The 14,567-nt window shown below is 40.5% G+C and overlaps 1 protein-coding gene across 1 annotated transcript; it reads right to left on the bottom strand.

The window, feature by feature from the left end:
- Positions 1–1,988: 1,988 nt before the first annotated feature.
- LOC110495006 (zinc finger protein 436) lies at positions 1,989–4,359 on the bottom strand. The gene is made up of 2 exons (XM_036947958.1): positions 2,096–4,359; positions 1,989–2,003 (listed from the first exon to the last, which is right to left on the bottom strand). The coding sequence occupies exon 1, from the start codon at positions 4,295–4,297 to the stop codon at positions 3,266–3,268; it is 1,032 nt and encodes a 343-aa protein (XP_036803853.1). The 5' UTR covers positions 4,298–4,359; the 3' UTR covers positions 1,989–2,003; positions 2,096–3,265.
- Positions 4,360–14,567: the final 10,208 nt, after the last annotated feature.

The raw sequence follows: 14,567 nt of genomic DNA, 5'->3' as shown, positions 1-14,567 counted from the left end.
CATTCAGCCTTATTGTACCCCTGACCCACTAGTGATTATCATTCAGCCTTATTGTACCTCTGGACCCACTAGTGATTATCATTCAGCCTTATTGTGCTGCTGAACTCACTAGTGATTATCATTCAGCCTTATTGACACTGGACCCACTAGTGATTATCATTCAGCCTTATTGTACCCCTGGACCCACTAGTGATTATCATTCAGCCTTATTGTACCCCTGGACCCACTAGTGATTATCATTCAGCCTTATTGTACCCCTGGACCCACTAGTGATTATCATTCAGCCTTATTGACACTGGACCCACTAGTGATTATCATTCAGCCTTATTGTACCCCTGGACCCACTAGTGATTATCATTCAGCCTTATTGTACCCCTGGACCCACTAGTGATTATCATTCAGCCTTATTGTACCCCTGGACCCACTAGTCATTATCATTCAGCCTTATTGTACCCCTGACCCACTAGTGATTATCATTCAGCCTTATTGTACCTCTGGACCCACTAGTGATTATCATTCAGCCTTATTGACACTGGACCCACTAGTGATTATCATTCAGCCTTATTGTACCCCTGGACCCACTAGTGATTATCATTCAGCCTTATTGTACCCCTGGACCCACTAGTGATTATCATTCAGCCTTATTGTACCCCTGGACCCACTAGTGATTATCATTCAGCCTTATTGACACTGGACCCACTAGTGATTATCATTCAGCCTTATTGTACCCCTGGACCCACTAGTGATTATCATTCAGCCTTATTGTACCCCTGGACCCACTAGTGATTATCATTCAGCCTTATTGTACCCCTGGACCCACTAGTCATTATCATTCAGCCTTATTGTACCCCTGACCCACTAGTGATTATCATTCAGCCTTATTGTACCTCTGGACCCACTAGTGATTATCATTCAGCCTTATTGTGCTGCTGAACTCACTAGTGATTATCATTCAGCCTTATTGACACTGGACCCACTAGTGATTATCATTCAGCCTTATTGTACCCCTGGACCCACTAGTGATTATCATTCAGCCTTATTGACACTGGACCCACTAGTGATTATCATTCAGCCTTATTGTGCTGCTGAACTCACTAGTGATTATCATTCAGCCTTATTGTCCATGAACAACACCCAGGCATTAATACTCCACCACTACCTGTATGTCTTGTCCCTGAACAACACCCTGGTATTAATACTCCTCTACTATCTCTATGTCCCTGAACAACACCCAGGTATTAATACTCCTCTACTACCTCTATGTCCCTGAACAACACCCAGGTATTAATACTCCTCTACTACCTCTATGTCCCTGAACAACACCCAGGCATTAATACTCCTCTACTACCTGTATGTCTTGTCCCTGAACAGCACCCAGGTAGTAATACTCCTCTACTACCTCTATGTCCCTGAACAACACCCAGGTATTACTACTCCTCTACTACCTCTATGTCCCTGAACAACACCCAGGCATTAATACTCCACCACTACCTGTATGTCTTGTCCCTGAACAACACCCAGGTATTAATACTCCTCTACTACCTGTATGTCCCTGAACAACACCCAGGTATTAATACTCCACCACTACCTGTATGTCCCTGAACAACACCCAGGTATTAATACTCCACCACTACCTGTATGTCTTGTCCCTGAACAACACCCAGGTATTAATACTCCTCTACTACCTGTATGTCCCTGAACAACACCCAGGTATTAATACTCCTCTACTACCTCTATGTCCCTGAACAACACCCAGGTATTAATACTCCTCTACGTCACTGAACAACACCCAGGTATTAATACTCCACCACTACCTGTATGTCCCTGAACAACACCCAGGTATTAATACTCCACCACTACCTCTATGTCCCTGAACAACACCCAGGTATTAATACTCCTCTACTACCTCTATGTCCCTGAACAACACCCAGGTATTAATACTCCACCACTACCTGTATGTCTTGTCCCTGAACAACACCCTGGTATTAATACTCCACCACTACCTGTATGTCCCTGAACAACACCCTGGTATTAATACTCCTCTACTACCTGTATGTCCCTGAACAACACCCTGGTATTAATACTCCTTTATTACCTGTATGTCCCTGAACAACACCCTGGTATTAATACTCCACCACTACCTGTATGTCCCTGAACAACACCCTGGTATTAATACTCCTCTACTACCTGTATGTCCCTGAACAACACCCTGGTATTAATACTCCTCTATTACCTGTATGTCCCTGAACAACACCCTGGTATTAATACTCCACCACTACCTGTATGTCCCTGAACAACACCCTGGTATTAATACTCCTCTACTACCTGTATGTCCCTGAACAACACCCAGGCATTAATACTCCTCTACTACCTGTATGTCTTGTCCCTGAACAACACCCTGGTATTAATACTCCACCACTACCTGTATGTCCCTGAACAACACCCTGGTATTAATACTCCTCTACTACCTGTATGTCCCTGAACAACACCCAGGTATTAATACTCCACCACTACCTGTATGTCCCTGAACAACACCCTGGTATTAATACTCCACCACTACCTCTATGTCCCTGAACAACACCCAGGTATTAATACTCCTCTACTACCTGTATGTCCCTGAACCACACCCAGGTATTAATACTCCACCACTACCTGTATGTCTTGTCTGGATGTGAACAGACTATTCCCTTTAAAGGCTCTGTAGGATACAGATGTTAACAATGGAACAAATGCATCACTTGATTATCTGTAGTGCTGGAGGAAAGACACGCAGATGAAACACACACAGAGAAAACACACAGAGACAGAGTTTGAGAGTGTGTTCATTCAGACTGACGTACTCTACATTTTAAACAAACATACTAAATATTCAATTCATGGTTTTAAAATAATTTAGTTAATGTGGCATAAAAAAACACACACATAAAAAAAAAAAAAAAATAGAAGTCAAATGTCGGAGCAGTGTGTGTGCTGAACTTTAGGTCAATGTGATTTGAAATCTCTTTCCACCTGGGGTACAGTGGTAAGGCTTCTTGTCTGCGTGTTCTCTCATGGTCTTTCCCTAACTGGGTAAATATCTTTCCACACTGGGAGCATTGAGAACATTTTATCAGGTTTGGATTTTTTCATGTTCTCTCAGTCGCCTTAACCAGGTAAATCTCTTTCCACACAAAGAGCATTGATGAGGCTTCTCTCCAGAATTAATTTTCTTATGTATTTTCATGCTCCCAACCAGGATAAATCTCTTTCCACATTGAAAGCATTGCTAAGGCTTCTCTCCTGTGTGTGTCCTCTCATGTCTTTTCAGATTCCCTAACTCTGAAAAACTCTTTCTGCACAGAGAGCAGTGGAAAGGCCTCTCTCCTGTGTGTGTCCTCTCATGTCTTTTCAGATGTCTTACCTGGGTAAAAACATTTTCACATTGGGAGCGGTGGTAGGGCTTCTCTCCGGTGTGCAGTCCCCTGTGTTTTTCCAGGCTACCTAACTCTGTAAAACTCTTTCCACAATGGAAGCATTGATGAGGCTTATCTCCTGTGTGTGTCCTCTCGTGTCTTTTCAGGTCACCTAACCAGGTAAAACTCTTTCCACATTGAGAACATTGGTAAATCTTCTCTCCGGTGTGTATTCTTTCATGCTCCTTTAGGTTCCATAACCACCTAAAACTCTTTCCACACTGGGTGCAGTGGTAAGCCTTCTCCCCCGTGTGCATTCTCTTATGCGTTTTCAGGTTCCATAACCGGGTAAAATTCTTTCCACACTGGGAGCAGTGGAAAGGTTTCTCGCCTGTGTGAATTTTTCTATGTTCATTCAGGCTCCCTAAACGGGTAAAATTCTTCCCACACTGTGAGCAGTGGAAAGGTTTCTCTCCTGTGTGTGTTCTCTCATGTTCTGTCTTGTGTTCTGAACGGGTGAAATTCTTTCCACATTGGGAGCATTGAAAAGGTTTCTCTTCTGTGTGTGTTCTCTCATGTTCTTTCTGGTGTTCTAATCGAGTAAAAGTCTTCCCACACTGGGAGCAGTGATGAGGCTTATCTCCTATGTGTGTTCTCTCATGTCTTTTCAGGTGCCCTAATCGTTTAAAACGCTGTTCGCACAGGGAGCAATGGTAAGGCTTCTCCTCTGTGTGCAATTTATTATGTTCTTTCAGGTTCACTAACTGGCTAAATTGCTTTCCACAGTGGGAGCAGTGATGAGGCTTCTCTCCTGTGTGTGTTTTTTCATGTCGTTTCAGGCTGTCTAACCGGGTGAAACTATTTCCACACAGAGAGCAGTGGAGTCGTCTTGCTGGTTTGGACATCTCTGGCTCTGGTTCCTCTGAGTCGGGTCTCTCTCCTGCCAAAGACAGATTATTTAGTTTAACAGCTAGATCAGGGTCTGTTCAATAGAAATTAAACAGAAGCAAGTGGTCTGAAATGGGGATGAAACAGGGAGGGTTTTTGTCTTCTGTTTGCAACACCTTTTGCTACAGTGTGGACTAATGAATATGACCCTGAATTAAACTTTCACACGATAAGAGGCAGATTCCACCCCAAGATAATATTTTTGTTATCTCAGATTCTCTTTCTGAGAAAATCAGGATGAAAGTGGCCATTTTAGGCCCTTTTCTGACCTCTACATGCCTCCTGTCAGACCCCATGACCCCTACATGATACAGACATCATCTAGTCATTATACTGTCAGACTCCATGACCTCTGAACCCTACATGATACAGACATCATCTAGTCGTTATTTAGTCGTAATTTTTTCCTAAAAAGACGTATTTGGGTGTTTTTGGAGCCGATGTCCATGTTAGTTCAGAACCCCCCTACTGCACAACAAGGAGGAGGAAATTAATAGATGGTAGAGGAGGGCATTTGAAATGATTTCCCTATAGAACTAATATCCATACTTTTTTCACATGGAGCCTCTGACTTTAAAGCTGCAGTGTGAAGAAGCTAGCGAGGCTAAATGAGGCTATTTTGTATCCTTACCTGTCCATGTCTACAACAACTCCATTCAGACTAAACAACAGCATACCTGTTGGTTGGTCATTGTAGCCGACTCTTTGTCATTTAACCAACTTCATTCGGTAATTGTAATTCACATGGAGTCTCTGACTGTAGAGCTGCTTGGCTGACAAGAACAAGCTACACGTATGAAAAGTGTGTCGGCTACCGGTATGTATATTTTACAGGGCGCACTCATGAAACTGTCGTGGTCTATCCTTGTATCCTTGCATGGAGAAATGTCACAGAGGGGGTAAGGTTATTTAATGTAAAGAATATTAAAACCTTTTGATCCTACTTGAGACGCAGACGTCTCAAGTAGGCACCTGGAAATGCAAATGCACTACGCTAAATGCTAAATGTACTCGTTAAAACTCAAACGTTCATTAAAATACACATGCAGGGTATTGAATTAAAGCTACACTCGTTGTGAATCTAGCCAACAAGTCAGATTTTTAAAATGCTTTTCGGCGAAAGCATGAGAAGCTATTATCTGATAGCATGCAACACCCCAAAATGCCTGAAGGGGACGTAAACAAAATAATTAGCGTAGCCGGCGCTACACAAAAACGCAGAAATAAAATATAAAACATTCATTACCTTTGACGAGCTTCTTTCTTAGCACTCCTATATGCCCCATAAACATCACTATTGGGTCTTTTTTTCGATTAAATCGGTCCATATATACCCAAAATAGCCATCTATGGAAACTGTGTAATTCAGAAAAAAACATTGTTTCAAAACGCTGCGTCATTTTTTTTAATTAAAAAAGTTGACGATAAACTTTCACAAAACACTTCGAAATACTTTTGTAATCCAACTTTAGGTATTAGTAAACGTTTATAATCTATCAAATTGATCACGGGGCGATGTGTATTCAATAGCTCCACGTCTTCAAATCATGGTCGGAAATCTCTCTTCCAAAACATCCTGTCGGAGACCGGAAGAAATGGAATCCCTCTCCTTCGTTTTCCCAAGAAATAACTCTCAGGAAAATGACGACAATGGCGACATCGTGTGGAAGCTGTAGGAATTGCATCCGTGTCCATATTTAATTTGGTGTCCTTTAAACAATACATGCAAGTGGCGCATGGATATTATTTTCAGCTTTCAGTGACCAGTTTTTCTTGCGCTTTTCGATGAAACACACGCTCTGTTATAGTCACAGCCGTGATTTAACCAGTTTTAGAAACTTCAGAGTGTTTTCTATCCACACATACTAATCATATGCATATACTATATTCCTGGCATGAGTAGCAGGACGCTGAAATGTTGCGCGATTTTTAACAGAATGTTCGAAAAAGTAGGGGGTAAGCTTAAGAGGTAAGCTTAATAACTGTGTCCATCCCTAATCAACCAATCAATGGTTGGGGTAATTAATCAATGGTTGGGGTAATTAATCAATGGTTGGGGTAATTAATCAATGGTTGGGGTAAGTTTCTCAAGAACAAGTGAAATCGCAAAAACAAGTGTCTCGACCCTTCTATAAATAAATATAAATTTGGCTGTATATATATATTTTTTTAATTTAAAAAGCACATTTCTCCTTTAATATGGATGTGACCATTTGAAAGCACAATCTCTGGGACACCAATCACACAGTTTAATTAAACGCTGAACACTGTTCTCTCACTGAACGCACCCCTGAATAACATATTCAAGTGTAAAACGTCAGTAGAACGCCTCTTATTAAAAATCATACATTAGTTGAACAATGGCAAAGTTTGTGCTCCTGTTTTTGAGATAGTACTCACTAGTGTTTATCAGATCTCCAGTCTCCTCTTCGTCTTTCACTCCAAAAGGACCTTTCCTCTTCTTTCACTATGAAATCCTCATCTTCTTCTTTCAATGTGACAGCCTCCTCTTCCTCTCTAAAGGTTCTTCTTTCACTATAACAGCCTCCTCTTCCTCCCTTTTTTCATTCTGAATGATTATTTCTCCTCCTCTACCACTGTGACAGCCTCTGTGATTCTGTGATATTGTGGCATCGGGATCAGAATGATCCTATCAGATTATTTTCTGGGGGGGGGGGGGGGGAAACAGTAGAACCTCTGTAGAACCTTTCTTATGGATCAGCTCTGTGTACCCCCCCCCCCCTCCCCCTCCCCCACTGTAGCTAGTGTTCAGGTGTTATTACTCCTCCACATACAGATGAAACACACAGAGAGACAGAGTTTGAGAGAGTATTCATTCAAACTGATGGTTTATTCTACATTTAAAACAGACATACAAGATATTCAATTCATGTGTATATAAAAAAAAACGTTTGTTTTATTATATTCTGTATAATTGAGTTAATGTGGCATTTAACAAAAAACACATTTAATATATAGAATACAAATGTCAGAGCAGTGTGTTCTCTTGTGAACTTCAGGTCCATGTGATTTGATATCGCTCTACACCCTGGGAGCAGCGGTAAGGCTTTTTGTCTGTGTGTTCCCTCATGGTCTTTCCCTAACTGGGTAAATCTCTCTCCATCTGGGGTACAGTGGTAAGGCTTTCTTGTCTGCGTGTTCCCTCATGCCCGGGTGAATCTCTTTCCACAGTGGGAGCATTGCTAAGGCTTCTCTCCTGTGTGTGTCCTCTTATGTCTTTTCAGATCACCTAACCAGGTAAAACTCTTTCCACATTGAGAACATTTGTATATTTTCTCTCCAGTGTGTATTCTTTCATGCTCCTTTAGGTTCCATAACCGGGCAAAATTCTTTCCACACTGGGAGCAGTGGAAAGGTTTCTCTCCTGTGTGAATTTTCTTATGCTCATTCAGGCTTGCTAACCAGGTAAAATTCTTTCCACACAGGGAACAGTGGAAAGGTTTCTCTCCTGTGTGAATTCTCTTATGCTCATTCAGGCTCCCTAACCGGGTAAAATTATTTCCGCACTGGGAGCAGTGGAAAGGTTTCTCTCCTGTGTGTGTTCTCTCGTGTTTTTTCTGGTGTTCTAATCGGGTAAAACTCTTCCCACAATGGGAGCAGTGATGAGGCTTATCTCCTATGTGTGTTCTCTCGTGTCTTTTCAGATTCATTAACTGGCTAAAACTCTTTCCACAGAGGGAGCAGTGGTGTGGTCTTGCTGGTTTGGACGTCTCTGGCTCTGGTTCCTCTGTGTCTGGCCTCTCTCCTGTCAAAAACAGATTATTTAGTATAACAAAGAGATCAGGGTCATGTTCAATAGAAATTCAACTGAAGCAAACGGACCGAAACTGGGAGGGACAAAATGGGGGAGGGTTGTCTTCTGTTGCAAAACCTTCTGCAACTGTGTGGACTAACGAATATGACCCTGAATGAAACTTCCACACCAGCAAAATACATGATTTACCATTTTCATTTCTATTGGGCATTAAATAATAACCACCGTCTTTTTCTAGGCAATAGTATAGGATAAAACCATTTTACCTATATTATTTAATAAAATACAATTCTGATTTATTTTTTAAACATATACATTTGTCTAGGATGATGGGAGAGGTCCTCCATCTTCACCCTGGTGTGTTATCCCTCTTCACATGTGCATCCTTTAAGTGCGTTTCATTGGTCTGTAATCTGGTCAGTTGCATGTGCATCCTTTAAGTGCGTTTCATTGGTCTGTAATCTGGTCTGTTGCTTGGACAGGTTCCGTTGACTTTAGGTTAATATATGATGTTCATTTTGTCAAGCTATTTACAAAAGGGTCCAGTTTCAGGCAAATTTACACTTATTTTTTTCCATGTCGTGGATGATATTGGTGTTGTTGGTCCAGTCCAGGAGGTATTGGAGGTGATGGATGTTGTTGGTCCAGTCCAGGAGGTATTGGAGGTGATGGATGTTGTTGTCCCAGTCCAGGAGGTATTGGAGGTGATGGATGTTGTTGGTCCAGTCCAGGAGGTATTGGATGTTGTTGGTGTTGTTGGTCCAGTCCAGGAGGTATTGGAGGTGATGGATGTTGTTGGTCCAGTCCAGGAGGTATTGGAGGTGATGGATGTTGTTGTCCCAGTCCAGGAGGTATTGGAGGTGATGGATGTTGTTGGTCCAGTCCAGGAGGTATTGGAGGTGATGGATGTTGTTGGTCCAGTCCAGGAGGTATTGGAGGTGATGGATGTTGTTGGTCCAGTCCAGGAGGTATTGGAGGTGATGGATGTTGTTGGTCCAGTCCAGGAGGTATTGGAGGTGATGGATGTTGTTGGTCCAGTCCAGGAGGTATTGGAGGTGATGGATGTTGTTGGTCCAGTCCAGGAGGTATTGGAGGTGATGGATGTTGTTGGTCCAGTCCAGGAGGTATTGGAGGTGATGGATGTTGTTGGTCCAGTCCAGGAGGTATTGGGGGTGATGGATGTTGTTGGTCCAGTCCAGGAGGTATTGGAGGTGATGGATGTTGTTGGTCCAGTCCAGGAGGTATTGGAGGTGATGGATGTTGTTGGTGTTGTTGGTCCAGTCCAGGAGGTATTGGATGTTGTTGGTTCAGTCCAGGAGGTATTGGAGGTTATGGATGTTGTTGGTCCAGTCCAGGAGGTATTGGGGGTGATGGGTGTTGTTGGTCCAGTCCAGGAGGTATTGGAGGTGATGGATGTTGTTGGTCCAGTCCAGGAGGTATTGGAGGTGATGGATGTTGTTGGTCCAGTCCAGGAGGTATTGGAGGTGATGGATGTTGTTGGTCCAGTCCAGGAGGTATTGGAGGTGATGGATGTTGTTGGTCCAGTCCAGGAGGTATTGGAGGTGATGGATGTTGTTGGTCCAGTCCAGGAGGTATTGGAGGTGATGGATGTTGTTGGTCCAGACCAGAAAGTATTGGAGGTGATGGATGTTGTTGGTCCAGTCCAGGAGGTATTGGAGGTGATGGATGTTGTTGGTCCAGTCCAGGAGGTATTGGAGGTGATGGATGTTGTTGGTCCAGTCCAGGAGGTATTGGGGGTGATGGATGTTGTTGGTCCAGTCCAGGAGGTATTGGAGGTGATGGATGTTGTTGGTGTTGTTGGTCCAGTCCAGGAGGTATTGGAGGTGATGGATGTTGTTGGTCCAGTCCAGGAGGTATTGGAGGTGATCGTCAGTGTCTCGTTATTGTTTTCATTCTTGAGGCTAGAAAGATATTACACAGCAGTTTGTCTGTGTTGTTGAGTGTTTCTGGAGTAATTCCAGGATAAATTATGTTATTTAGGACGTCCACTTTTTCAAAAAATGTTTTTGAGTTCCGAGTTGATGGCTGGGGGCATGTCCAGATACAGTCTGATTGGCCAGAGTGTCTCCAGCATGTGTTTATTGTGGAATATTTTTACTTTAGTTGTTGGTTGTAAAAAAGGGTACAGTGTTTCTGGCAGAATTATTATCCAGGATGTTGAGGATGTGGTGGTGTGGATACTACATATTATTATTATTATCCAGGATGTTGAGGTTGTGGTGGTGTGGATACTACATATTATTATTATTATTATCCAGGATGTTGAGGTTGTGGTGGTGTGGATACTACATATTATTATTATCCAGGATGTTGAGGTTGTGGTGGTGTGGATACTACATATTATTATTATTATCCAGGATGTTGAGGTTGTGGTGGTGTGGATACTACATATTATTATTATTATCCAGGATGTTGAGGTTGTGGTGGTGTGGATACTACATATTATTATTATCCAGGATGTTGAGGTTGTGGTGGTGTGGATACTACATATTATTATTATCCAGGATGTTGAGGTTGTGGTGGTGTGGATACTACATATTATTATTATTATCCAGGATGTTGAGGTTGTGGTGGTGTGGATACTACATATTATTATTATCCAGGATGTTGAGGTTGTGGTGGTGTGGATACTACATATTATTATTATCCAGGATGTTGAGGTTGTGGTGGTGTGGATACTACATATTATTATTATTATTATTATTATTATTATCCAGGATGTTGAGGATGTGGTGGTGTGGATACTACATATTATTATTATTATTATTATTATCCAGGATGTTGAGGTTGTGGTGATGTGGATACTACATATTATTATTATTATCCAGGATGTTGAGGTTGTGGTGGTGTGGATACTACATATTATTATTATCCAGGATGTTGAGGTTGTGGTGGTGTGGATACTACATATTATTATTATCCAGGATGTTGAGGTTGTGGTGGTGTGGATACTACATATTATTATTATCCAGGATGTTGAGGTTGTGGTGGTGGTGTGGATACTACATATTATTATTATCCAGGATGTTGAGGTTGTGGTGGTGTGGATACTACATATTATTATTATTATTATCCAGGATGTTGAGGTTGTGGTGGTGTGGATACTACATATTATTATTATCCAGGATGTTGAGGTTGTGGTGGTGTGGATACTACATATTATTATTATTATTATTATCCAGGATGTTGAGGTTGTGGTGGTGTGGATACTACATATTATTATTATTATCCAGGATGTTGAGGTTGTGGTGGTGTGGATACTACATATTATTATTATTATCCAGGATGTTGAGGTTATCCAGGATGTTGAGGATGTGGTGGTGTGGATACTACATATTATTATTATTATCCAGGATGTTGAGGTTGTGGTGGTGTGGATACTACATATTATTATTATTATTATCCAGGATGTTGAGGTTGTGGTGGTGTGGATACTACATATTATTATTATCCAGGATGTTGAGGTTGTGGTGGTGTGGATACTACATATTATTATTATCCAGGATGTTGAGGTTGTGGTGGTGTGGATACTACATATTATTATTATCCAGGATGTTGAGGTTGTGGTGGTGTGGATACTACATATTATTATTATTATCCAGGATGTTGAGGTTGTGGTGGTGTGGATACTACATATTATTATTATCCAGGATGTTGAGGTTGTGGTGGTGTGGATACTACATATTATTATTATTATCCAGGATGTTGAGGTTGTGGTGGTGTGGATACTATATATTATTATTATCCAGGATGTTGAGGTTGTGGTGGTGTGGATACTACATATTATTATTATTATCCAGGATGTTGAGGTTGTGGTGGTGTGGATACTACATATTATTATTATTATTATCCAGGATGTTGAGGTTGTGGTGGTGTGGATACTACATATTATTATTATTATCCAGGATGTTGAGGTTGTGGTGGTGTGGATACTACATATTATTATTATCCAGGATGTTGAGGTTGTGTGGATACTACATATTATTATTATTATCCAGGATGTTGAGGTTGTGGTGGTGTGGATACTACATATTATTATTATTATTATTATCCAGGATGTTGAGGTTGTGGTGGTGTGGATACTACATATTATTATTATCCAGGATGTTGAGGTTGTGGTGGTGTGGATACTACATATTATTATTATTATCCAGGATGTTGAGGTTGTGGTGGTGTGGATACTACATATTATTATTATTATCCAGGATGTTGAGGTTGTGGTGGTGTGGATACTACATATTATTATTATTATCCAGGATGTTGAGGTTGTGGTGGTGTGGATACTATATATTATTATTATTATTATCCAGGATGTTGAGGTTGTGGTGGTGTGGATACTACATATTATTATTATCCAGGATGTTGAGGTTGTGGTGGTGTGGATACTACATATTATTATTATTATTATCCAGGATGTTGAGGTTGTGGTGGTGTGGATACTACATATTATTATTATTATCCAGGATGTTGAGGTTGTGGTGGTGTGGATACTACATATTATTATTATTATTATTATTATCCAGGATGTTGAGGTTGTGGTGGTGTGGATACTACATATTATTATTATTATTATCCAGGATGTTGAGGTTGTGGTGGTGTGGATACTACATATTATTATTATTATCCAGGATGTTGAGGTTGTGGTGGTGTGGATACTACATATTATTATTATTATCCAGGATGTTGAGGTTGTGGTGGTGTGGATACTACATATTATTATTATCCAGGATGTTGAGGTTGTGGTAGTGTGGATACTACATATTATTATTATCCAGGATGTTGAGGTTGTGGTGGTGTGGATACTATATATTATTATTATCCAGGATGTTGAGGTTGTGGTGGTGTGGATACTACATATTATTATTATCCAGGATGTTGAGGTTGTGGTGGTGTGGATACTACATATTATTATTATTATTATCCAGGATGTTGAGGTTGTGGTGGTGTGGATACTACATATTATTATTATCCAGGATGTTGAGGTTGTGGTGGTGTGGATACTCCATATTATTATTATTATCCAGGATATTGAGGTTGTGGTGGTGTGGATACTACATATTATTATTATTATCCAGGATGTTGAGGTTGTGGTGGTGTGGATACTCCATATTATTATTATTATCCAGGATGTTGAGGTTGTGGTGGTGTGGATACTACATATTATTATTATTATCCAGGATGTTGAGGTTGTGGTGGTGTGGATACTCCATATTATTATTATTATCCAGGATGTTGAGGTTGTGGTGGTGTGGATACTACATATTATTATTATCCAGGATGTTGAGGTTGTGGTGGTGTGGATACTACATATTATTATTATTATCCAGGATGTTGAGGTTGTGGTGGTGTGGATACTACATATTATTATTATCCAGGATGTTGAGGTTGTGGTGGTGTGGATACTACATATTATTATTATTATCCAGGATGTTGAGGTTGTGGTGGTGTGGATACTACATATTATTATTATTATCCAGGATGTTGAGGTTGTGGTGGTGTGGATACTACATATTATTATTATTATTATTATCCAGGATGTTGAGGTTGTGGTGGTGTGGATACTACATATTATTATTATTATCCAGGATGTTGAGGTTGTGGTGGTGTGGATACTACATATTATTATTATAATTATTATTATCCAGGATGTTGAGGTTGTGGTGGTGTGGATACTACATATTATTATTATCCAGGATGTTGAGGTTGTGGTGGTGTGGATACTACATATTATTATTATAATTATTATTATCCAGGATGTTGAGGTTGTGGTGGTGTGGATACTACATATTATTATTATCCAGGATGTTGAGGTTGTGGTGGTGTGGATACTACATATTATTATTATTATCCAGGATGTTGAGGTTGTGGTGGTGTGGATACTACATATTATTATTATTATCCAGGATGTTGAGGTTGTGGTGGTGTGGATACTACATATTATTATTATTATCCAGGATGTTGAGGTTGTGGTGGTGTGGATACTACATATTATTATTATTATCCAGGATGTTGAGGTTGTGGTGGTGTGGATACTACATATTATTATTATTATCCAGGATGTTGAGGTTGTGGTGGTGTGGATACTACATATTATTATTATCCAGGATGTTGAGGTTGTGGTGGTGTGGATACTACATATTATTATTATCCAGGATGTTGAGGTTGTGGTGGTGTGGATACTACATATTATTATTATTATCCAGGATGTTGAGGTTGTGGTGGTGTGGATACTACATATTATTATTATCCAGGATGTTGAGGTTGTGGTGGTGTGGATACTACATATTATTATTATTATCCAGGATGTTGAGGTTGTGGTGGTGTGGATACTACATATTATTATTATTATCCAGGATGTTGAGGTTGTGGTGGTGTGGATACTACATATTATTATTATCCAGGATGTTGAGGTTGTGGTGGTGTGGATACTA

Source organism: Oncorhynchus mykiss, chromosome 17 (assembly GCF_013265735.2).
Source record: "Oncorhynchus mykiss isolate Arlee chromosome 17, USDA_OmykA_1.1, whole genome shotgun sequence".
Taxonomy (NCBI): Eukaryota; Metazoa; Chordata; class Actinopteri; order Salmoniformes; family Salmonidae; genus Oncorhynchus; species Oncorhynchus mykiss.
The sequence above is the reverse complement of the archived record's forward strand: the minus strand, read 5'-3'. Positions and strand labels throughout refer to the sequence as shown.